Source organism: Plasmodium vinckei (genome assembly GCF_900681995.1).
Source record: "Plasmodium vinckei vinckei genome assembly, chromosome: PVVCY_14".
In the NCBI taxonomy this organism is placed as follows: Eukaryota; Apicomplexa; class Aconoidasida; order Haemosporida; family Plasmodiidae; genus Plasmodium; species Plasmodium vinckei.
Genome location: NC_051306.1, coordinates 832,525 through 858,370, shown reverse-complemented (window position 1 = coordinate 858,370; position 25,846 = coordinate 832,525). Strand labels below are relative to the sequence as shown.

The window sequence follows — 25,846 nt, the reverse complement described above, 5'->3', positions numbered from 1 at the left end:
TTTCATAACGCTAATAGATGATCTATTGATGATTATATAATACGCTGTGGTAGTTTGAATAGGCAGCGTTTTATCAATGAAAATAAGAATATCGAACAATTGGGAATATATACAATATTGTATATTTTCTTTTATTCTTTTATGAGAATATTTCAAATTATTATTTTTTTTTTTACATTTTTTTGAATTAACAAGCTATTTATAAAGGCAAACAAATACTAGCATGGCAAAAAAACGTATATATATATGTATGTATGCATATTATATAGGTAGAAAAAATGTTCATCAATATATATACGCGGACGTATGCTTATATTAATAAATATAAATTTTTTAAAACATTTTCTTATTGTTTTTAATTTTTTTTTTAATTAAATTATTTTTTTTTATAAATTTAGTAGAATAATAATTAGATATAGTAGTGTTACTTTCCCATAATTAATTAAAATATACTAACTTTTTTGGAAATGCTATTTAACTATATAATATAAACTTTTAAATGATTATATAAGTAAATTAACTTATGAATATATTATTAATTCAAATGATCATATAAATTCCTATATTTATGAGCATACTACTATATAATGTTTATATAGAGAGATTGATAAGTAGTATAAATTAAACAAAGATAATAATAGTAGAGCCAATTAATAAGCACATACAAAGGTATATTCAGATTTATACATTTTGTATGAGCATAAAGATATAGGTATTAAACGGATAAGTGTCAAATTTGTACGTTTATAGAATTACCTATATAAATATATTAATTAATTTCAAAAATAAAATTATGCCTAATTTGAGTAAACAGAATGAAGTATATGAATATAGATTTGTTTTCCAAACTCCATAAAAATGAAGAAGGCCCAGGAGCGATATTTATTGTTGTTAATCTAATGCTTTTGTTTTCTATGTTTTTATATGGCATAAATTATATAATAATGAAATATTATATTATGATAAATGGATCGATATATATTTTTATTATATTAAGAACAATACTTACATTACCATTTTTGTTTTATATATATTTGTCTAAAAAGTCGGAGCCAAAAAAAAAAAAATTATTACACAATGTTAATGAAATGTATAATGAAAAAGTAGAAGAAAATGATAATGCATGTATTAATAATAGTAAAAAAAAGTCAAATAATAATACAAAAGTTAGTGATAATAAAAAGGAGAAAACAAATAAAAATTCAAGTAACCAAAAAAATGAAGAAAATGGTGAAGTAGTATTAAATTTAGAAAATGCAGATCAATGTTGTTTTAGTAAGATTACAAATACTGATGAAAAGCTAATACCAAGATCAGCTTATATTCCATTAATTATATTATCAGTAACAAGTGCCTTAAGACAAATTATTGTTATATTTGCTTTACAATATACTGATTCACATAATGCTGCTATTATTCAACCAACTATACCTATATTTACAGCTTTATTGTCTTATTATTTAAAAATAGAAAAACTTAACTACATGTCATTTTTAGCTATATTATTATCGTTTATTGGTTTAGGTATAACAGTTGAAATTTGGAATTTAAAGTCGTTTGATTTTGGATTTTTATTATTATTAACGGTACCATTTACAAAAGGCTTACAAGTAATATATATAAATGTTGCTGCGAAATATGTAAGTAATGATATAATACAGTTTTGTCAAATGGCTATATTATTAGCACTTACTTTACCATATGGTATATTAGGAGAAATGTTTGTTAATAATAATTATAACGTTATAAAAGAAATATATAGTATAACTAGAAATCAATTCATATGTATTGTATATTCAACTTTGGCTATTATATATATTAGCTGGAAAATTCAAATAATAGCCTTGAATCATTTAACTCCAGTAACTGTTTCGTTATATCAATCATTTCAACCAGTTTTTACTTTTGTTTTAGCAAGAATATTTTTGAATGAAACAATAAATTATAATAAATATGTTGGAACAGTTTTTATCATTATAGCTTTGATACTTTATCAGCGCAGTTGTAAAACATATGAAAAAGCATGAAGACTTGCTATGCCACTCTATAGTTATATTTATATTGTGAGTCTGTGTATATTACATATGTATAGATAACAGCTTCAATATGGATCCATATTTGTGTGTGAAATATATCTAGAGTTTTCTGCATATCCACTTGAAAATCGCTATGTTAATGTTATGTTGTTTGGCCATTTTTAAGGTGCCATATGCAAAAAAAATTAACTTTTTTTTTTATCATGTTTTATGTTATACTATTGTTATTGTTTTTTTGTTTTATCTGTTTATTCTGTTTATTCTATTTATGATTTTTTTACAATTTTTATTATACCTTTTTTTACACTTTTTATTATACCTTTTTTTACAATTTTTATTATACTTTTTTTACAATTTTTATTACACTTTTTAATGTGTTTTATTCCTTTGATATGCCCTTATAAAAACGTGCATGATATAATGTTCATGATATAATGTGCATTTCGAAACTCCTCTTGTTTTTTACGTAAATATATAAATATACGAATTTTTACATAATAGCATTACCTCACAATCGTATTTAAAATAGATATTATAAAAATATTGGCAAATCCAAGATATATTAGCAATGATTGGGTATTATCCTTGTGTGTGTGTATGTCGGGTTTTGTTTGGTTCCATCATGCCCATTTCTTTAAGCTATTAAATTAAGCATATTTTATAATAGAAAATTATAATACCAACTTTTATATAAGTATAAATCAGAAATGGTGATATGTACTAAGTTGAAAACAGAATTTTTTTATGTGGCCTTATTCTTGTAAAACTATTTTTCTAAGTTCCATCTCCAACGAACATGCTTTTTGAGTTTGTTAAATCGGGATGGAGGTTGACAATGTAATTTTACTCTTCCAGACATATTTATTTCGCTCATAAATTTTTCAACTATTGAATTCATTTCTTTATAACTTTTATTTTCAAACAAAGGGGAACATAATATTCCATAAAAATGCATATCATGAACATGATGGCCCATTGTATAATCTTGTTTAATATGAAAACATATTGGCTTTAACTTTTCATATACCACTTTTTTTATATTAATTAAGTTTGGGCAATCTGGTGAGGCAAATTTATGGGCATAGCATTTTCTTATTAAATTGAAATTGTACATATTTTTATAATCATGTTTTATAAAGGAAAAACTGTTGTGAGAAAATGGAATGAGGAAAACATGTGGATATATATGACTGTTTTTTCTCTCTAATAAACATTAAAAATAACATATTTTCATTTTTTTAAATATTATTTGATTTTTTTGAAGGCGTTCATACTGTTAAGCTATTTTATTCTTATACCTATGCTTGCAAAACACAACTCATTTTATTATTTTTCAAATTATTTTCACAATCTCTGTGCGCAAAATATGGTACAAAATATGGTACAAAATATGGTATAAAATATGGTATAAAAAATGATAAGTAATTTTTAATACAATAAAAAGGGACTATATAGCAATAACTTTATTCTATTCTTGCTAGTAATTATTCCCACACTATACCTTCGATTTTTCTATAAATAAAATACAAAGATATTTCTACGCTTTTTATAAATTCATACACACATTAAAAAATTTTATTTTTTTAAATGTTAAGCCTTAAATAGTTTATTCAAATGGTTAATTTAATAATATGGTAATAAATATATGGTCATATTATGGGCTTATGTATTATACATAAAATGGAAATTAAAAAAAAAAATCAGGGGAACAATATGGGAAAAGCTAATTAAGCGGATTTTAATTAAGTTATATATTTAAAAAGGTAAATAAAATAGATTATGTAATTTTTGCAAATTCAAAAAATGTTAAACATATTAAAAATGGAAATAAAATGAGAAGAAAAATAAAAAGTGAATATATATTAAAAACATTATAGTAAAAATCGAAACAAGTGGAATACATATTTCCATATAGTAAGTAGTAAATGGTTTAGTAATATTGCAAGTGTACTAAAAATAAAAAATTATTCATTTTTTGTCATAATATTATTGTATGTAATTATGTAAGAAGAAGAAACAGTTTTAATTAGGTGTAATGATAGAATGGAATGGTGTAACACCAGTTTGAAATTGGCTTTTTCTGCACATTAACAGCTTTTTGCTTTTCTATTTGCAGTCTTTCTTAATTCAGTGTTAAGTATTTTTTTTCGCATAACTATTCTTTTAGGAGTAACTTCAATTTCTTCATCATCTTGAATAAAAGATAGAGCATATTCGATAGTGATATTTTTATGGTTAATTCTGATAGTTTCTTCATGTCCTTTATTTCTTAAATGTTGTACTGGTTTTACTTTAACTGCATTCATTTCAATATCATTGCTTAAAAAATGTTCTCCTATAATCATACCTTCATAGGTTGGATAATTTTCACTAACAAATAGGTTGCCTTTTAATTGGATAGGGTCTAATGAGAAAGCAGTTGTTGTTCCATTAGAAGATGAAATAATAACACCATTCCTATCACTTTTATATGAGGGTTGTTTTTTTTTATATTCTTTTAATTCTGAATTGACTATAGATGTACCTTTACTTATATCACGTAAATATGATCGCATACCAAAAAAATTTTTAGATGGACAAATACATTTTATAAATGTATTATCATTATCATTTATTATATCAATAATATCAGCTTTTCTTGTATTTAATTTTTCAATAACATTTGAGCTAATTAATGAAGGTATAGTAATATGAAATTCTTCAATTGGTTCTAACAAATTTCCATTTTCATCATTTTTGTATATAACATTTGGTGAAGATATAGTCATTTCATATCCTTCTCTTCTTAATTTTTCAATTAGTATACCTAATTGTAATTCTCCTCTGCCTTTTACTTCATAACTATCTTTTTTTTCCGACTCACTAATTTCAATTGCAACATTTATAGCTGCTTCTTTTTTAAGTCGATTACCAATTGATGATAAAGTTATATGTTTTCCATCTTTTCCAGTTAAAGGACTAGTATTTTGTGAAATTTTTAAACAAAGGACTGGAGGGTCTATAGGTCTAGCTTTTAAACTATCTAATTTTTCTTCAGATAATATAGTATCATTAACAGATGGTACAATACCTTTAGCAATTGATATATTTACAATATCACCAACACTAGCTGAATTTACATTTTCTATTTTTCTTCCTTTCATATAAAATATATTTTTTACAATAGCTGTACCTTTTGTTTTATTATCTTCACTTTTAACAATTATACTATCACCTTTTTTTATACACCCACTATATATTTTTCCAGTAATAATAACCCCAACACCTTCTTGGTTATCTATAAGACTGACTAGCATACTGAATGGCTCATTTATTATTTGGGCTTGTAATTCTTTTTTTTTATCAGCTAAATTTGTTTCTTGGGTAGTAAGGGAATTTTTGGGGTCAAGCTCGGGGTTTGTAGAATAATATTTTTCAAGCATACTATTTGACGAACTAATTGGAGAATCAAAATATTCGATAATTTTTTTAAATATAATTAAAACATTATCTTGCTCACATTTATTTTGTTTAGCATCCTCGAAATTATCAGTACACCATCCATTTTTAGCTGATGCATAAAGGATTGGATAATTCATTAATTCATCTGGTGCATTTAATTCTGCAAATAAATCAAATATTTCATTTTCAATTTCTTCTTTTTTTTTAATATTACTTGGTTTGTCAAATTTATTCATAATTACTATAATTTTACATTTTGGATTTAAAAGGGATTTTTTCAAAACAAATTTTGTTTGATTTTTTGGGCCTTCTACTACATCAACAATTAAACAAACCCCATCAATTAGGTTAAGAACTCTTTCTACTTCTCCTCCAAAATCCGAATGACCAGGTGTATCAACAATATTAAAAAAATAATCATCATGTTTTATTCTTGTAACTTTTGACATTATAGTTATACCTCTTTCCTTTTCTAAATCATTATGATCCATTACTCGATCATTATTTGTTTCTTCACCTCCTTGTCTTAACAATTTATCAACAAGTGTTGTTTTTCCATGATCTACATGTGCAATTATAGCTACGTTACGTATTTTTTCTGGATTAATAATATTTATTTTTTTATTTGTAGAAAAAAATAATTTATTATTTATTTCACAAAATGTTTTTTTCTTTTTATTTTGTTTTTTTATGTCATTTTTTGAATAACCAATATTTCTGTTTCCAGTTAAAAATGTGCAATATGTCCTTACACTATTTGGATCCGATTTAATTCGATTAACTTTGTCACTAACTAAAGTGTTTGAAATGAAGATATTTTTTCGATAAATTTTTATCCCCTCTATATTGACATTAGTTAGGTGGCTAGCAACCCTCTTAGCTGCCAAATTGTTGCAGTCTTTCAAAAAATAATACATATTTATCGTCGTTTAAAGTAAATATTATTTTCCTTTAGCCTACAGTGTCATTATGTACGTCATCTCAGCATAATAAAGATAGTGAAATAAAAATTATACCGCCTATATAAGAACATATATAAGGTGGATGGCTATATGCCTAGCTATCAGATTATCCAATCATTCGATAAATTTATTAAAACTTCAAATAAAAGATAAATTTTAATAGTTATAAATTATAAAATAAATAAATAAATAAATAATATGATATAATTTTTTTCTATGTTTTTTTTATCTATTCATAGTATGTAAATATAATATCCAAAAAAAAAATTCATAACTCAGGTACATATTTTTTTTCCTTATATAAGAAAGTTATTAATCGTCTCTTTAGTAAAACATTTTCCAAAAAAACTAATCCCTACTCAGTGATATGATCTTATAAATATTTAAAAATAACACAACGTTATGCATATGTACATATATACATATTATAGAATAAATATATAGGTGTAATTTTCATTTTTTTTGAGTAGTGACACTATTAAATTTTACTATTACATATTTGTTAAGTAAATTTTTTATTTTATGTTTCCTATTCCTTTTATTTTAACGGGCATAAAATAAAAAAAAATTTTAATTCCATACATTTTTAATGAATACACGTATTTAAATAATATATATAAATATTGTGATAGTTACACATGATTATATAAATCTTTACATCATTTTATTTAAAGAGTTTTTATATAAGATTGAAATAAACATAAAACATATTATATACCATTTGGATAATTATTTATTAAAATATATAATTACACAATTTTTAAATGTGGAAAGCGGCGAATGTTTCATATACAAGATATGCTTCGGAAATGGCACATATTTTAAGAAAGTACAAGCAATAAAGAAATAGATGGAAAAAAAAGAAATGATAATATCTAATTATATGAAAAAATAATGATATATTATTTATCTTGCTCTATACAATATAAATAATGGTATACATTTTGATACTTTTTATATTTATTTCATTTTTTTTTTATTTTAAGGTGTCTGAAAGACCCATATTCTGATATAGCACTGGAGAGAAGTAAAATGCATTTACGAGAAGTAATATACAAAGATGGCAAGCCAATTAGTCAAGGTATAAAATTAGCAGTATATATATAGTGGAAGGGAAAAAGAAAAAGAAAAATTTAACCTTTTTTTTATTTTCAAATGTGTATAGATTTTTGCTAATATGCCCTCCAAAAATATATTCCTTAAAAAGGTATTATATATATAGTTTAAATTTTTTGTTTATAGAACTACATGAAGAATTTGAAAAAGCATTTAAAAATTTAGATCTTAATAAATGACCATAATATAGCGTATATTTTATGTCTTATGCCTTTTTAAAGGGTATATATAATAATTTTATATATTTTGTGTATATTTTTCCTTTTATATAACATTGTAATGGATGAATAAGAATGTGTATAGATATATATATCTGTAAATATAAAGAGAGACAATAATATGTATGTTTGAAGTTGGGCAGATATTTTAAGAAATTTAGATCGACTGACTCATACAATGGATGCATAAATATATATGCTAATAATTTGTATATATATATATAATGATGAATTGTTTTATCATTTATTAATTTATTAACTTATATTTTTTTATGTTCCTTTAATGTTTATATATAAAACATTAATGATAAATATGAGAAGATTTATAAATATGTACGAATGTATATTATTTTTTTTGTACGTACATAAGGTACTAACACTTTTTAAATTTTCAACTATATAGACATAATTATACAAATTTAAAAACATATAAACTTATAATAAACAAATAATTTACCATATTCTATATTAAGAAAAAATTGTTCTAAATAATAATCTTTATAACATAGTGTTAAAAAAAACTATTATTACAAAAGTATATAAATCGTATAATTACTATATTATATATATACATTTATATGTATATTATAATGCCATATTTTTTAAAAAAATGAATAGATGGGTTTTGCTAATTATTTATTTTGCACTTATAGAAGCTATTTGTGCATATAATAATAAGAACATTGTTTCTTCGTTTTTATCATATATAAACTCAAAAATAAATTATAAAAATGAGGTATCAAAAGTGATAGAAATGGATAATACAGTGGCTTGTCTAGTGAATAATAATAGCCAAGGTTATAATGAATGTTTATGTGATTTTAAAAAAATAAATGAATTTGAAAAAAAATGCTCATATCATTTAAAAAAAAGTCAAGAAGAAGCAAAAAACTGTTCAGAAGAACATTGTGAAATTTGTTGTAATTTAGTTAAGCCAAAAAATCAAAATGAATCAATACTAGGTTATGAATTAGTTTGTAAAAAAAAATGTACTAAGTCTAATATAACTTCACCTTTAAATCAAGATGATTATAAATTAGCTTTTACAAAATTATTTGAATTTATTCGTATTTTTTATCCTCCAAATATTTTAAGTTATCACCCAATTCAAAATAAAAAATATCCGACCTACACCAACAAAGTCTTAAATACAAGTATGAAAATAAAGAAGTGACTAAAACAAAAATAAATTAGAATATTACTCTACATATATAACAATATACAACTGTTTATTTATTCCCTGTCTAATATATATCAATATGTCTATATATATAGAAATACACATGCTTACACTATTTTTATTATTCACTTAATTTTAATGTAGAATATCAACAAATAGCAGACGATCTTAATTTAGAGGCTAATCAAGTAAAATACACAAAATAATCATCTATTTAATGAATGAATTTTTCCAATTTTTTTTAACTAAAAAAATAAATAATTACACACATTTTTTTTTAAAATATTTCCTTCCTTATATATTAGATTAATAGAGAATATGTTGATAATGGAATGAATAGAAGTGTTGAAGATAAAACAGAAGATTTGTTTTCCCCATATGATGAAAACTAATTATTATTATTTTGGCTATTTTATAAAATTTGATTTTTTCATCCCTTATTGTTCTTAAAATGTGCTTTTATTTTTGTCATTATTTTGTCTTTTATATTTTTCCTATTTTGTGTGTAACATTTTACAATTTATTGTTGTATTGAAATTTGTTTTGTTTTCGTTTTATATACGTTTACATTATTTGTTATTATTTAACAAGCATAAATTATATTTTCATTTTTTCCATATTTATTTAAAAATATTTTATTGCCGTAATAAAAATATATTATTTATATAAAATGTCCTATATCATAATATATGATGTCTCTAATAAAATGTGCTTAAGAATGTGTTAAAAATTTATAGGAATATATAAATGCACACATAAATGAATATATACAATTCGAAAGAGTGCAATATACAACTATATAGCTACATTAGAAAAATTAGTAAAATATTATTTTGAAAATATATAATGGTGAAAAAATAATAATATACAATATAAGGGATTATAAGTCCTTATAAAAGATATGAATATTATTTTTTTGGAAAAATAGTTTTAATTTGTATTTTGCTTGCCTTTGCAATATGATCTAAAAGGAAAATGTGAAATACATATGCATATGCAAAAGTTGGTGAATATACATGTGCATAAATTATTGGCGTCCAAAATATTTCACACTATTTAACACTTTTTTTATCAACTATTTGAATAGCAAAATTATATGAAATTTGTATATTTCCATTATCTATATCAGCTTTTTTTATTCCCTTGAGGGTTTTCCGTGTTTTATTTTCCATTTCCATTTTGTCATTTATTTATTAATTTACTTGCTCATGTAATCTTTATTTTATTTTTTTAAATTTATTTTTCCGTTTGAATTTAATATAGAATAAAGCATACACAAGCATGCCTTTGGAAAAAGTTCTGATGTCATTTTTTTCTGACATAATTTGTAACACCAAATATGAAAATATATGCAATGAAATTCAATGCTTTAATAAAAAAAAACATTATAATAATACTAAATGGTTGAATATATCAGAAATAGGGACATTAAAAATTGTTAAGATACTTTTAAGAGGATTATCAAATACTGTATGTTTGTGTGAATGGGTAATTGATAATACAGCAACTTCGATTTTGGGAAATTGTTCAAATTGTATATATATTGATTTATTAAAGCTAAATAAAATATATAAAAAATGCGAAGAAAAAAGTATGTCCCCTTTTAAGAATAATTATATTTCAAAAATTTATAATAGTGAAATTAATCAGGTCAGCCCTGAAATAATAGGTGATAAAAATAAGACCGATAATAACAACTTCCATGATGTTGATAATGTAAAGATAGAACATAAGAATACAGAATTAAAATATGAAATAATAAAAAATATTAACCTATTTATAAATAATAATGATTATAAAAAAGAGGATAATAGCAAAATTAAAAATAAGAAAGATCGGAGTCTTGATAATATTGGCTTACATAAAGAAAATATAATACAACTTGTAGTAAAAATAAAGCATAAAGAATTATATTCAAAAATAAATGAATGTAATAAATTCACAGAAGTAGAAATACATAAAAAATTAAAACATTGCAATATATTAAATATGATATTAAGTGCAGAAGATGAAAAATATATTTGTGTATTTTTAGAATATTCATCAATAGGAGATTTATATTCATTTGTTGGTTTTAATATATTGAAAGAAAGGGAAGTTAAAATAATTGTAAGTCAAATTTTATTTGCATTATATTATCTACATATCAAAGGAATAATACATTGTGATTTAAAATTAGAAAACTTATTATTATTTAATTTTGATGAAGAGTCATACTTATTTGAATCTAATTTATTATCAGACATAAATATATATCATACTAATCAATTTAAAAAATTAAATACACAAAAATTAATTCATTCTATTAATGAAAATGTAAAAAATAATCCTAATATTAAGGCATTTAAATATATAGTAAAATTATGTGATTTTGGATTATCTGTAAAATGTGAGTTTGATAAATTTTATCCGTTCAATGGAATTAGAGGAAGTTATGGATTTATTGCTCCCGAATTATTTCAAGTTTGATTTTTATAAAATAATAATTTACTTTCCTTTCTCATTTTTATTTTGTCTATGCTTTACATGTCTTAATAATACATATGTCTATTGCTTTTTTATATATTCCCCTGAATTCATTTTTGTATTAAAAATTTTTAGGAATCCAGTTTTAACAATAAAATTGATATGTGGGCATTAGGAATAATTTCTTTTCTTTTACTGGGAGGTTATAAACCATTTTATCCGTGTTCCCGATTTGAGGTACCAACAATTGAAAGAAAAAAAAATGAATAGATATTTTTAAATTAGTATTAATTATTTATATAAAAAAAATTTTAAAAATATATGTGCTATATAAAAACATAAGATATGTACAATGTTAATTTAGAGCATGTCTAAATTGGAGTACTAACTTAGACAAAAGGACATATTATAATTTTTTTTTTAAATCAGGAAAAGGTAATATTTCATGAAAGATATTGGCATAATATATCACCCGAAGCAAAAAATTTTATTCAATCCCTATTAGAGATTGACCCCTTAAAAAGGATGAATGTAATTGAAGCTATGGATCATCCTTGGTAATATAAAGACAATAGATATGTCTTTATATACTATTTAAATTTGCTTCATATAACTTTATTACGTCATTTGTAATGCTTTTAATTTTGTTTATTATTTCTATATTTTTATAATATTAATTATGTTCATTGTTGTTACACATTTAAATATTTTGATAGGATAAGGAGTTATTTTATCGACACGTAGATATTATAAGCATATTTTATACTACCTAATTTATCACATACAGAATAGAATAATTATTTATAATTAAATCAGTGTAAGAATAATTATTTCCGTTTAAAAATAAGGAAACATAAATATGTATAATCACTGTATATAGACATTTTTTTAATGCATATTTCTATGTATAACAATTTTAAGCTTTTACTTTTTTATAATATTACATATCCCATATGTAACTTATATGTATAAAATTTTATAGAAAAAAATAAATATCACCCCAAACTTTTAAAAAAATAATATAATATTTAATGTGGGGAAAAAAATTCTCTTTAATCTTTATATATATTTTGAAATATAATTCTCCATTAAAATTTTTTCTTCATTTTTTATAAAACATTCATATCAATATAATATAAATAAACACTGAAATATGGGTAATGTATGTACATCACTAGTAAACTAGGTATATATATATGTATACCATAGTTATAGCTATAAAATATCAAAACTCGTTTATTCACTTTTTGTAGGAAGTGAACATATATAAAAAGTGATAAAAATCATGAATATTAAAAAATAAAAAATAGACAATCTTATATATATAAGAATATATATGTTACAGTTTGTATTAATTTGTCTTTTGTTTTGTTGTTTGAAATTTTTATATATTTGTCTTATTGTCTAATTATTTTTGTTAAAAAGATGGTAAATTGTTTTAAAATTAAATTGTTATAATATTATAAATTTTTTTAATATTGATTAGTTTTTATCTTGAAAATTGTCCATATTTTTTAATATGTATTATATATGCATATATATACATGATCAGAACTAAATGACATATAACCATACATCGGTGTTTTTGTTTACCGTTCAAGGAATATTAGCATCTTTGACATGTAGTCTATGTTGCTTTGTATATGCATACTGCTGCAATAACAATAAAAATTTGAATAATAATGATACAAAATGTGAAAACAAAAACAAAAGAAATATTTCAAAAATAAACCCGGATATTCATGATCTATCTACCTCGAAAAAAAAAAAAATTAAAAATAATTATGAAATTGAAAAAAGCAATGATGCCATAATCAACTCAACAAATAAAGATAAATTGTATATGCTAAATGATAGAATATCTGATATCAGCTTATTAAAATATAGTGCTAGTGATATATGTAAAAATAGAGATAATATTAGTAGAGAGCAAAATTGGGGTGTGAAAAATGGCATAAATAGAAAGGAAGACAATTCAAGTGAAATCGAAACAGATATATATTATAACACTAATTTATCAAAAAATGGAAAATTGGAAAACAAACAAAACGAATACAATAGTCTATATCCTCACAAACAGCCAAATGAAAGCCCCTATATAAATTTAGTGAATTTTAAATTAAAAAACAATCCTAATGATTATTTAAATGAAAAAAATAGTAAGATAGAAAAGTATAAACATGGTGAGCCAAATGATTCCGTTGATAATAGTATATCTATACATAATGAAATGATACGTATTTATCCTTATATTTTTGATAAGGGCATACAAAACTTTCCTTCATTTTCTTGTCATGTTAAAAACAATCCATTAATTATAAATGAATACGAGCGATCTTATAGAAACAAACAAATAATAGAAAATTTAAATTCTATAAATATGAATGGTAACACTTCAGATATTTATATGAGGGAAGATATGAAAAAATATTTTACAAACAATGGCACATTATGTAATACTGAACAAAATAAAGCAGAAAATATGATTTTAGATATTGAAAAAAAACATAATAATACAATTTTAAGGAGTGAAATATCGTATATAAAAAATAAAGAAGAGATAAATGGAATGGAAAGCAAATTAGTAATGCATTATCAAAATGGAATTATTCAAAAAGACAAATTTATAAAGAATGGGATTATAAAAAGTTTTAGTAATACAACAGAAAAATCTATTGAAAGTAATTCTCCTATAACTGAAAAAGAAAAAGACCAAATATATTTTAAACATAAAATAAAACAAATTGATAATATAATTCCTTCTAATAAATTGAAAAAATGTTATGAAGAAAATAATTATCCAGTTTTAACACAACCAGATGAAAATACAATTTTAAATAGTTATAAAAATATGTTTGATAATTTTAATAAAAGTATATCAAATAATGGACAGCTAAATAATATAGAAAAAAATTATGATGAAATATTATCTACTTATGAAAATGATAAAAATGGAATAAAATATGTAGAAACAAATATGATTGATAAATGTGAAAATTGTGATTTAGATAAGGCATATCATTTTGATACAAATTATTGCGATGTTAATAAAAATGAAGGAATTGAAAATGATTATTCATTGGGATGGGGAAAAAAATTTATAAAATATAATAAACATCCTAGTAATAGTAAAAAAAATATTATTTGTAACCCACATGATGAGGAATATATAGATGAAAAATATGGGAAAGAAAATAATACAGATCAATTTGAAGATTTATATGGAAATAAATTTAATATATATCCCTATTATCATAGGAATAATAAAAAAGAGGAAGAGGAAAATGAAATAAAATCGATTTATAGAAAAAATAATGTCCTTGAATATTTACCTGAATCACAAAATTATGGTGAATCAATAGTTAGAAATCGAAACAATATATCAAATATAGAAAGTTGTAATAGAAATATATCATTTTATATGAATAATGAGAAAGGGAATAATGATATCCATATTAACAAAGAAGACGACTCAAATAGTTTATGCTATGATATGAAAAAAAAGAGACAAAACAAAAATCTAAAATATCGAACAAGACAATTAAATATTGATAATGATGATATAAGTATCAATACAAATGATGTTATTGACAAAAATAGAACAAAAAAAGGAAAAGCTAAGGACAGAAAAAATAAAAATTCACAAAATAAATCGGTTTTAAATGATGATGCAATTTTGTCCCAAGGTGAGAAACAGGTTGATTCATCAAAATATGTAAGAAATATAAATCATAAAAATATAGAAAAGATTCATAAAATAAATAATGACAATATTAGTATTAAAACATGTAACAATGATGAAATAGAGAGAAAAAATAGTCTGATATGTCAAAATAGGAAATCTGTAAAAATAAGTAGAGATATTGCATCGAACAAGGAATTTAATATACCACAAAATTCGATTGGTTTTGTAGAAGGAATAAAAAAAAATGTTACAAAAAGGTGTGAAAATCCTTATGATATTTATTTTTTGACTGATGACAATACTGATTGCCGTACTGAAAATAAAGAAACTTCACATACTTCAAATAAAAAAAAAGAAACAAATCATATAATCCAAAATGATAAAAGTGAAAATGAAATGAAAGAAATGAATTGTCGTATTAGAAATACAAAAAATAAAGACCCAATCCCCAAATATATGAACCGACCAAAAACTGAACATAAGTCAAAAAATTCTAATAAAAACGCAATGAAAAAAATAAAGGAAGAAAACGACGGTGAAACCTATGAAAGCAATATAAACACATTTAGCGACATAAATTTATATGATGGAGAAAAAGAAATAAATGAATTTGAAACAAGTATAGATAATAATTATGATAATAACAATACAACTGGGAGTAAAAAAAGAATATATATAAAAAAAAAGAGTATGAAAAATTATAAAAGAACAGATAAGTTAAAAAAAGATGAAAAAATATTACTATTAGACAAGGAAAAAGGAAAGGAAATAACAAATAAAACAAATGAATCTTATAATAATAATAATAATAATAACCGTATAGAGGATAAAAAATTGGGCATTAAAACGAGTATCAAAAATAAAGACCCCAATAGTTCTTTATGTGATAGTATAAGAGACAATAGTATGAAAATCGAAAAAAATAAAAAAGGAAAAAAAGAAAAAGTATACGAAAAAAAAAATAAAAGTAGTACTAACAAAAATGATAATGTAGATGGAAATAGGAAACTGTCTAAAGTTCAATTTACAAAAATAAAATCAGCTAAAAAAGAAAACATATTATACAAAATGGATGCAGTAACATTAATAAATGAAAAACACCAAAAAATTGATGAGCATAAATGTGCATCAGGATTTGCTATTTTTTTAATAGAACATATTCAAAAACGAACAAAAGAAGATAAGGATATTTTTGAAAATTTATTAAAATTTATATTAAAATTAATGGATATTTATAAAATTAAAACAGTAAATTTTATAGAAGCATTTCTAATTTTAGAGACAATAAATTTATCAATTATAAGAGCACACCCAGTTGAAGAATGGATATTAGTAATTTTTCATTTTATTAATGGAAATATAAAAGACCATAATTTAAAATTTATAATTGAATCTCTTAAATTAGATCATTTAGAAATTAGTAATGTAACGGCTTCCTTTTATATGAATAAAAAAAATATTAAACTTACTGAAAAAAATATGAGCAGAGTTATAACACTACTTTCCCATGTGGTTAGAAGATCTTCGAGGATTAAAATATTTAATGAAACTAATTCTGATATAAAATCGAAGGAATATAACACAAACGATCAAATATTAGGTTCTTGTTGGCATCCCATGGATTCAGATGAAATGCCAAAATGATTTACGGGAAACAAAAATAGTGATATGGTATATGATGGAAAAAATAAAATAAAAATTATACGAAATTTAAATTGATCCTTCAAAAAGATTAAATTATATCAAAATAACTATTATATTCATATTATTGGAATAAAATATATATCATTTTTATATATAGTAATAAGTAGTTACATAATGATGAAACCTATATATGTGCATTTATATTTATATACTTATGTGGATCTAATACAAAAATAAAACTGAGAAATGCTTACTTTTGTAATTCTTTTATAAATAATAATTTTATTATTTTATATTTTTGTATGAGGGGATAAATCTTAATAAAAAATCCCAAAAAATTGTTATATAAATTTTTTTTGCGTGTCTAATTGTCTAAAAAATAAATTATGTGTATTTTTGTCATATTATTTTTATAATTTATGTTTGAAAATTTTAAAGCATCGTTGGCTTGTCTATACATAATATTATAAATGCATTCTTGCTGTCTGTTAAAACTTGTGATAAATATAAAAAGAATTTGAATAATTATATGTTTACATAATAATGCATAAAATATAGTAATAATAAGAATAAAGAAAAGTTTTACTATTCGAAAAAATAAGAAAAAATAATTAGCTATATTTGTAGCGTTTCATACACTTATTTATAAACTGAATAAATAAGCGCATTATTGCGTTTTGTCACTATTTTTGCATATTTAACCTCCAACTAAAATATAGAAATGCAAACAAATGAAAATAAAACAAACGAAAAAAATGAATTCATTAGCTATTTAGAGGAACATGATATAATAAGCCATATAAGTCGAGTTTTGTTGAAATTATTTGAGGAAAAGGAAAAACCTGCAGATGCTATAGAATATATACGTAAGCATTGGGGAAATACAGATACAGGTTATTATTCATTTTATTTAGTATTTTGTATTTTTTAGTTTATTTTTTTCTATGATATATATGCATATTAGCTAACTATAGAGCATATCCTTTTCTAATTAGTATGCTTATTTTTGATTTGATAATTTTTATTTATTATGGTTAATTTTGTTTGATATATTCAACATATTTATGTACATGTTTTTTTAATGAAAATGAATTTATAGATATTTCGTTGGACGAATTAAAAAAAGAAAATTCATTTCTTAGAGAAGAAAATAAAAACTTAACAAAAAAATTCGAAGAACTAAATAACACATTAAAAAAATTAATTAATGATAATGAAGCATCAGAAGCTTAAATCTTATTATCAGTGAAATAGAGATAACATTAATACAAAAATAGGAATGTGAATATGCATTCCCCCTCTCTCTCTTTCTATATATGTGTGCATGTAAAAATGTAGACATTTTTTTTTTTTCTGAAATATGGCTAAATACATTAATCACTGAAATATGTATATCTACATTTTATGTGCATCATTTATAAAAATTCTGATATAGAGGTCATAAAATAATCAGGTTTAATATTTAAATTATTATGATTTAAAAATACATTCGCATCGGTAACACCAGTAGAAACAAGTATAGATTTTATTTTGCAATTTTGAGCAAAATCTATATCAGTTTCTAATCTATCACCTATCATAACAACTTTTGATAAATCAATGTTAAGATTTTTTAACACGGGTTCAATCATAAATAAATTTGGTTTTCCTAGCACTTTAGGTTTTTTAAAAGCTACTTGTTCAATAGAAGCAACAATTGATCCCGTACCAGCCCATTCTTGGTTTGATGTAAAATTTGCAAGAGGATCTTTATTAGATACAATAAATTCTGCATCTAAGGTATTTATACAAAGTTGAGCATATTGAATTTTATAATAATTAATACCAAAATCAATTGCAACAACAACAGCTCCAATATTGTTATCTATTTGTATTTCTCCTTCATCGTGTATAACGACTTTTTTATCCTTATCTTTATAGCTACCTAACCAATCAAGATTTAAAGCATCTAATTCATCACATATTCCTTTTTCTCCGATTACATAAATTTTTTTTTGTCTTGATTTATATTCTTCGTTGCTATGAAAATATTTAGCAATTGCATATGATGTGCAAATAATATGTTCTGATTTAACACAAGTAAATCCTAATTTATGGAACTTTTCTAATAATGAATCTCTCGATTTAGTAGAATTGTTTGTGACAAAATAAACCTTTTTATTATCATTAATTAGTTTGTTAATTACTTCTATTGCTCCATTAATAGCGTTATCCCCTTTCCATAAAACCCCATCACAATCAAAAAAGAAAACTTCAAAATTTTGATAAAAGTCTTTCGCATTTACTTTTTTTTCGATTTTCCATTCTTTCATAAAACTGCTACAGTTATTTTGATTAGCCTCAGAAACAATTAGTGACATGTTTTCTTTTATTTTCCTTTTTCAAAAAATTATAATATTAAAATAGGATATAAATATGTATTATACTATTTTTCACTCTATAAAATTTAATATAAAAAAAATGGATATTTCATTTATATTAAATACGCTTTTTTTTTTTTTAATAAAAAAAATAAAGCCTATAATTTGTATAACACATAAAATTATTTTCTGTATATTTCCGTTAGTATTTATATATTTCATAAAAAATATATTGAATAAATAAAAATAATAAAAAATACTATATTGAGATAACGTGCCCGAGTGGTTAAGGGGTTGGACTGCTAATCCAATGGGTTCTGCCCGCGCAGGTTCGATTCCTGCCGTTGTCGAATTTTTTCATTAATAATTAAAAAATTTATTTACTGCTTAATTTTTTTCATAATTATATAAAAAAATTAATGATAATATAATAAGTATAGTATAACACGTTTTAGGAAATTTGCGCTATTTAAAAAAAATATTTTATGCCATATATAGTATAGTATATAATAAATGGCTTGGCATATTTTTAACCATGTAATTGCATATGAGCTAACTTAATATATTATATAATAATAACTGCGTGCGTAGGTAGTACTAATACCTAATACTATCATATTAAGTATATATGTATATAATATATATATGCCCTAATACTCAAGCTTACATATTTGTGATCCATGGAAATATATTTTTTGAAACCTTATTTATGGAAAAATATAAATGAAAAAACATTATACCATTTTATAGGAGTATTATATTTTTGATACACAAATTAAAAGGTTTATTATTATTACATTTTTTAATTAAAAAAAAGTTTGACAGAAGTGGGGTTCGAACCCACGCCCTTTCGGACAACGGCCTTAACGTTGCGCCTTAGACCACTCGGCCATTCTGTCATTTTAAATTTGCTTGAAAATTTTATTATGTATTAAATTGTTTTCTTACATTTTAAGGTCATTTTACTACTAATATTTTTATATAATTTTAACATAAAATTTATAAATATATAATTTTTAAAATTTAAATTTATCTTTTATTTTAATAAATTTATGCTGATTTTTTTTTTCGAAATACTGTAATTATTTATAGGGATTAAAATAATGATATATGGCTAATAGCTATACTGTTCTAAATATAGCTTTATTAAATAAGTATTTGCTATTCATAAAAAAAAGATCTTAGTTAAAAAAAATTAGAATAATTGCGAAGTTTATTCAAATTATAGCAAGGCTTTTGAGAAATATATAATTTATGATAACAGCCTTTTACTCTTTCCTACAAAAATATTACAACAGCAAAACATGGTTGTGTAAGTCCCCAATATCCATTCTTTAATAAGCTAGTTCAATGTGCGTATACGTGCGTGAATGTATATTATTATTAAATATACAATTTAAAGCCATATCAAAATAGCATCAAATTGATAGTATATATTATAATAGAACAGTATAGAGTAATTATATAACTTTTTGTATATTATACAGTATTAAAGCTGCTCTTAAACCTATTTAACATTCTATATATAAATTATGGTTAAATAGTAATATATGTAATATTATTATGATAAAAAAAATCTCAATTTATTTTATTTATTTTTTTTTTATAATAAAAATTATGATATAGCCTAGTATAGTATATTTTAAAAAACAAAATGTATAAAAAAAAATATCATTATTATTATGATATTACTCCGAGACCGGGAATTGAACCCGGGTCTTCCGCGTGACAGGCGGAAATACTGGCCACTATACTATCTCGGATACATTAATATCATTTTTTCAAGCATATATTATTCATTTTTTATAATGAAAATATATATAAATAATTCATAAAGCATATATTTTTATATTTAATACTTATATATATGCTAATTTATTTCGCGTCATAAATATGTAGATAGAAAAATTAATCTATATATATTAACTGCGTACATAAATAGTATGGGAATAATAATAATTTATATTTTATATACCTTATAATTATTATAGGGCTTTTAGCAAATTATAAATTTTATTTGTTAACAATTTTTATAATTATTATAATTCTCTATAAAAATATAATATATAATTATTTATATAATTTGAATTTGCGAAAAAATATATTTTTTTAAATATTTAAAAAAAAGGTAGTATATTTTAGTTAATATTTTATGTATATCAATATCTTGGAAAAATATATAACAACAAGTATGATTTATAGGCATTTTTATTTTATAATTATTATAAAGTAGTTTATATTTTTTACCTATTTTGGTAAAAATCATCGTTGTTTTTGTAAATTTTTTGACGGGAAAAAGATATTATATTTATTTTTGTCCCCATATTATATGCATTTTAAAGTGTAAACACAAAATATGTCTGAATCATATCATGGTAAATTTACATAAAAATATAAGATATCACATAATTTTTTCCATTTAATTTTATCAAATAATTAAATGTGTAATTACAATAAAAGATTAATTTAAATATATTGTAGTTTTCTTAACAACAAACAATTTGCAGAAATATTTTATTATCAATGTTGTATAGATAATAAGACAAAAATTAACATAAACATGTATATATATTATATATATAGCTAAATGAATATATGATAAAATAAAAATCTTATACATTATGAACAACATTTATGATTCACAAAAGTTATACGAAATAGTTATGATAAATTTATAAAACTAAAAAAAACATACCATACATGTGCATATATATTTATATATGCAAATACTTATATGGTGAAGGTATATAGAGAAAGCATTGTTTATTTTAAAAAAAGATGTTATATTACTTGATCTGAAGTTTTGTGAAATTTTCCATCTACATGTTCCTTTGTGTTTTTTATTAATTTGTTGTAACTATCTTTTTTTATAAACCTATTTGTACATAAATCTCTTTCTCTATCAAATGTTTTTCTTTCATTATTGGATTGTTTTGAATTAAGTAGAAATTTTTGTTCTTGTTCACTTTTTCCCCATAAATCAACAGTTTGATGTTTTTCTAAAAACTTTTTATATTGTTCTTTGCTATTTTTAAAGTGCCCTTCTTCATGTAATTCTCTTAAACCTTTAACTTTTTCATTTTGACTATTTACATAATTAATATATTGTGCTTTTTCTTCTTCACTGAAAAGATTAATATGGGAATAATTTACATTGTCATTATATTGATCACTATCATACCCGTATTTATAATTTGCATTTATATTATCAACTTCTTTATTGTTGTTCTCTTTTTGTTTTAATATGTCCGATTTTCTTTTATTAATATTGTATCTCAATTTTTCTATATCTATTTGTGATAAAAAATAATAATATAAGCCACTAAAAATATCATATATGCTTTCTTTAAAACTTGATGGTTTTCTATAATATTCATCTTTTTTTTCTAATTTCCAAGCTCTGAATAAATGCCTTAGTTTTTTTTTTAATCTTAAATCTTTGATACTTTCAAGTGATATTTTTTTTTTATTATCTAATTTTTTATATAACACTTTTAAATTATTTATAAAATTATAATTTTGAAGTAAATTTATAGTTAATCTTATCATTTCCTTACTATCATAAATATGAGCCTCATATTTTGCTTTCTTATTATCATCTATTTCCTTTTCTACTTCTTTTCCTTTTTTTTTCTCAAGCACACTACTACTTGTGCTACTATTGCTAGATGATCTATCACTTTCGCTGCCACTGTCACTATCACTGTCACTTTCACTTGTGTTGCTATTTGTATCGCTACTTTCACAACTACTCGAGGTTTTGCTATTCTTTGTACCGCTACTCTCTCCACTACTGGAAGTTTTGCTATTCTCTGTGCCACTACTTTCTTCACTACTAGTCACACTCTTATCAGAAGAGACACTACGGTTTTTTCGGTTTTTGTTCCGATGCTTGCTAACACTACTTCTTTTTTTCCTACTTTTGTCCTCATTGGTGTGCTCTTTTGAAGTATATGCAACTGAAATATTTTTTTTTTTTTTTGATTTATCTAAAGATATCGATATAGAACGGGAGTCATCATCAGATGTGTTTATTGATCTTTTTCTTTTTTCGTTTTCTTTATGCCCCATTATATTTTATTCATTTATTTTTTTAATTATATTTTTAATTATGGATAAACTGTCTATGTACATTAAACATTATATAAGTATTCCCTAATAATGAATGGATGAAATCACTGGCTTCATATGACCATTATACATGTACTTTTAAGTAATATAAAATATATGTGCCTTGTGTTTGTACGTCGAATATTTTTTTACTAATCAAAAAAGTTGAAAAAATATGCATATAATAATTTACTCATATTCATCTTTAAATCATATTTAAAAGGAAAACATCTGCATCATAATTTGCCTATTTATTTATTCATTTATTTTCTTATTAAATTGCTTGATCAGCAATTTTAAAAAGTTAAAAAAATGATGAATATACAAGTAATTAGTGTATAGTGAAAATATTTGCCAATATTATACAAAAATAAAAAAATAAAACTTTTCTTCAGAATTAAATGTAATTTATTTGAAGTTAAGGGAGGAAATATATTCCTAATGCAATATGATTAAAAAAAAAATATACTATAATAAAAAAATGCCATATTAAAAACAATATATTACAATAATATATTTTTGTGAAAAAATAAAAAAAAAATTGGAGAAAAGGAGAATATACGAAAATGTAGTTATTTTCTATACATATATAAATATACTATTTTGAGATAATAAAAAATTAAATTAATTAATTCTTTAAAATGTTAAAAACATATTAACCTTAAAATGGGTAAATATATGGATAGGGATATTATATATTTCCACATTCCCTAAACGTATGGGAGGAAAACATTATATTTTTTTTAAATGTATAAGAATTAAAATAAAAGGGAAATAAAAAAATAATAATTAATATACAAACAATTTCTTTCTATATATATACAGCTTCTTATACATATTGTATGTAATAAACACAAAACTGTATATATAATTTGGAATTAGTATATGAATTTACAATTAATTTTTTGCTTAAAAACATGAATATGATAAAAAACAATAAATGGTTCTCAAAACTTCCATCGATTATTACACTTTAAACATGTTACAAAGGTAGTCATCGGTTCATCACTACTTCTTGTTTGTAACTGTTGATATACGGTGTCATAACCTTTACATTTAAAGCATTGGAATTCTCCTTTTCTTTCTTTTTTTAAAAGAATATTTTTAACATCCCAATCAGATTGGCAAGCCAATAAACTTTCTTGTAGACATTTTTGTCTTTCATTTTTTTTTTCATCGCTAGCCATATCCTGTGAATTCATAGTTGCTAATGTCCTAGCAGAAATATATTCTGCGTATATTTTTTCGTTAAAGTTTGGATTTTTTTTATCAGATAAATTAAATTTAATTGATTTTAATTGCATATTGTATTCTTTTTGTGAATTTTTTTTTTCAATAAATATTTTGTATAATTCATTTTCTATATTATATATTATATTATCTAATTTATTTCGATCGATTAAATGTAATAAGTTATCATGAGATCCTACAATAAATGCTTTAAACAAGAATTGTTTTGCTTTATCACGAAGAACATCATGATGAAATTTCCCACTGTAATTCCAATGTTGCATTTCTTCTATATTTACTATATTAATTTTTTTATTTTCATTATTATTTTGTCCATAAGATTTAGTATTATTTTTCCCGTTGTTTCCTTTGTCTTCATTTATATGTGTCGAATTATCATTATCCAGGTTGATTGGAGCACTTTTTTTTTTTAATTCCGGTCCCTTTTCATTAATATTATTGTTAAAATTTTCAGCTTCATCATGTTTTCGTTTTTTTATATTTTCCAAATTTTTATTTGAGTTTTTTTCTTTTATTGCTATAGTTTTCCATTTATCTACAAGTTCCTTTGATATATTTTTTATACATTCATTATTTATTTTTGTAAATTTGTTAACTGTTACACCAATTTTTGTTTGTTTTAGTATATCTTTATTTATTTCAACATCCTTTAGTAAAATTAAATCTTTTTTAATTATTTCTATTGTAGCATCATCGAATTCTTCTATCACTTCATTATCACATTCGAGCTTGTTTTCATGCTCTTTCAATCGTTCTTGTATATTTTTTATGTTTGTAATATTATCTGTTTCACTCATATTTTCAAAAGGTAAAAATATAAAAAAAAAGAAAAAAGGCTCTTTACATAATATAAAACCAATGTAGATATATATACACCTATCTTTTTATTTTTCGTATGTGATTACAATTTTTTTTTTGTGAAATTTATTCATTGCTTTTTTTTTAAGTCCCTTCTTAAGATTCAGTCTTAATGCTGTTCATTCACAAATAATATAAGCATTTATAATGCTTAAATATGTTAATAATATTTTCTGCCTTATCTTCTTTGAAAATGGTATTTTTTATTATGTAAAGTTTTACTAAAAAATTAAAGTAAGATTTTTCACTAATTTTTGTATAGCCTCCATATTCATCCCTTTTCTTTTTCAATCTGATAAATCCAATATTTTTAATTAATATACATATTATAAATTATATATTAAAATTAAAAATAAAACATTAATTTATAATCCTTTTTAATTTTGTCGAAAAGAATTTTTTTGTCGATAAATCATTTTTATTATTGAGTAGTATAGATTCACTAAAAATAATATACATTTTTAAAAAAAAGCAAAGAAATACGTTTCTTCATTTTTTTTTATTATTATACCTACTATT

The 25,846-nt window shown here is 22.3% G+C and overlaps 11 protein-coding genes and 3 non-coding genes across 14 annotated transcripts; 7 read left to right on the top strand and 7 right to left on the bottom strand.

Annotated features, from left to right (window-relative positions):
* Positions 1-815: 815 nt before the first annotated feature.
* Positions 816-2,027, top strand: PVVCY_1402390 (drug/metabolite transporter, putative; the record flags this gene model as incomplete). The annotated part of the gene is made up of 1 exon (XM_008624785.1): positions 816-2,027. One exon carries the CDS (start codon positions 816-818, stop codon positions 2,025-2,027), a length of 1,212 nt encoding a protein of 403 aa, XP_008623007.1.
* Positions 2,028-2,802: 775 nt separating this feature from the next.
* On the bottom strand, positions 2,803-3,150 carry PVVCY_1402380 (conserved Plasmodium protein, unknown function; the record flags this gene model as incomplete). Its single annotated transcript, XM_008624786.2, has 1 exon — positions 2,803-3,150. The coding sequence occupies one exon, from the start codon at positions 3,148-3,150 to the stop codon at positions 2,803-2,805; it is 348 nt and encodes a 115-aa protein (XP_008623008.1).
* Positions 3,151-4,123: 973 nt separating this feature from the next.
* PVVCY_1402370 (GTP-binding translation elongation factor, putative) lies at positions 4,124-6,394 on the bottom strand (the record flags this gene model as incomplete). The annotated part of the gene is made up of 1 exon (XM_008624787.2): positions 4,124-6,394. The coding sequence occupies one exon, from the start codon at positions 6,392-6,394 to the stop codon at positions 4,124-4,126; it is 2,271 nt and encodes a 756-aa protein (XP_008623009.2).
* An 809-nt stretch (positions 6,395-7,203) lies between these two features.
* On the top strand, positions 7,204-7,734 carry PVVCY_1402360 (mitochondrial ATP synthase F1, epsilon subunit, putative; the record flags this gene model as incomplete). The annotated part of the gene is made up of 3 exons (XM_037634854.1): positions 7,204-7,268; positions 7,426-7,520; positions 7,682-7,734. 3 exons carry the CDS (start codon positions 7,204-7,206, stop codon positions 7,732-7,734), a joined length of 213 nt encoding a protein of 70 aa, XP_037490896.1.
* A 649-nt stretch (positions 7,735-8,383) lies between these two features.
* On the top strand, positions 8,384-9,345 carry PVVCY_1402350 (secreted ookinete protein, putative; the record flags this gene model as incomplete). The annotated part of the gene is made up of 3 exons (XM_008624789.2): positions 8,384-8,927; positions 9,098-9,141; positions 9,259-9,345. 3 exons carry the CDS (start codon positions 8,384-8,386, stop codon positions 9,343-9,345), a joined length of 675 nt encoding a protein of 224 aa, XP_008623011.2.
* Positions 9,346-10,234: 889 nt separating this feature from the next.
* PVVCY_1402340 (calcium/calmodulin-dependent protein kinase, putative) lies at positions 10,235-12,163 on the top strand (the record flags this gene model as incomplete). The annotated part of the gene is made up of 4 exons (XM_008624790.2): positions 10,235-11,416; positions 11,555-11,656; positions 11,849-11,976; positions 12,136-12,163. 4 exons carry the CDS (start codon positions 10,235-10,237, stop codon positions 12,161-12,163), a joined length of 1,440 nt encoding a protein of 479 aa, XP_008623012.2.
* An 814-nt stretch (positions 12,164-12,977) lies between these two features.
* PVVCY_1402330 (conserved Plasmodium protein, unknown function) lies at positions 12,978-16,748 on the top strand (the record flags this gene model as incomplete). Its single annotated transcript, XM_008624791.2, has 1 exon — positions 12,978-16,748. The coding sequence occupies one exon, from the start codon at positions 12,978-12,980 to the stop codon at positions 16,746-16,748; it is 3,771 nt and encodes a 1,256-aa protein (XP_008623013.2).
* A 721-nt stretch (positions 16,749-17,469) lies between these two features.
* On the top strand, positions 17,470-17,981 carry PVVCY_1402320 (C-Myc-binding protein, putative; the record flags this gene model as incomplete). The annotated part of the gene is made up of 2 exons (XM_008624792.1): positions 17,470-17,641; positions 17,848-17,981. 2 exons carry the CDS (start codon positions 17,470-17,472, stop codon positions 17,979-17,981), a joined length of 306 nt encoding a protein of 101 aa, XP_008623014.1.
* Positions 17,982-18,163: 182 nt separating this feature from the next.
* Positions 18,164-19,108, bottom strand: PVVCY_1402310 (4-nitrophenylphosphatase, putative; the record flags this gene model as incomplete). The annotated part of the gene is made up of 1 exon (XM_008624793.2): positions 18,164-19,108. One exon carries the CDS (start codon positions 19,106-19,108, stop codon positions 18,164-18,166), a length of 945 nt encoding a protein of 314 aa, XP_008623015.2.
* A 268-nt stretch (positions 19,109-19,376) lies between these two features.
* PVVCY_1402300 lies at positions 19,377-19,458 on the top strand. The gene has a single exon. It is a non-coding gene; the product is annotated as a tRNA-Ser (tRNA).
* Positions 19,459-19,927: 469 nt separating this feature from the next.
* On the bottom strand, positions 19,928-20,007 carry PVVCY_1402290. Its single transcript has one exon. It is a non-coding gene; the product is annotated as a tRNA-Leu (tRNA).
* Positions 20,008-20,799: 792 nt separating this feature from the next.
* Positions 20,800-20,871, bottom strand: PVVCY_1402280. Its single transcript has one exon. It is a non-coding gene; the product is annotated as a tRNA-Asp (tRNA).
* Positions 20,872-21,889: 1,018 nt separating this feature from the next.
* PVVCY_1402270 (conserved Plasmodium protein, unknown function) lies at positions 21,890-23,179 on the bottom strand (the record flags this gene model as incomplete). The annotated part of the gene is made up of 1 exon (XM_008624794.2): positions 21,890-23,179. One exon carries the CDS (start codon positions 23,177-23,179, stop codon positions 21,890-21,892), a length of 1,290 nt encoding a protein of 429 aa, XP_008623016.2.
* Positions 23,180-24,165: 986 nt separating this feature from the next.
* PVVCY_1402260 (transcription elongation factor s-II, putative) lies at positions 24,166-25,266 on the bottom strand (the record flags this gene model as incomplete). Its single annotated transcript, XM_008624795.1, has 1 exon — positions 24,166-25,266. The coding sequence occupies one exon, from the start codon at positions 25,264-25,266 to the stop codon at positions 24,166-24,168; it is 1,101 nt and encodes a 366-aa protein (XP_008623017.1).
* Between the last annotated feature and the right edge of the window lie 580 nt (positions 25,267-25,846).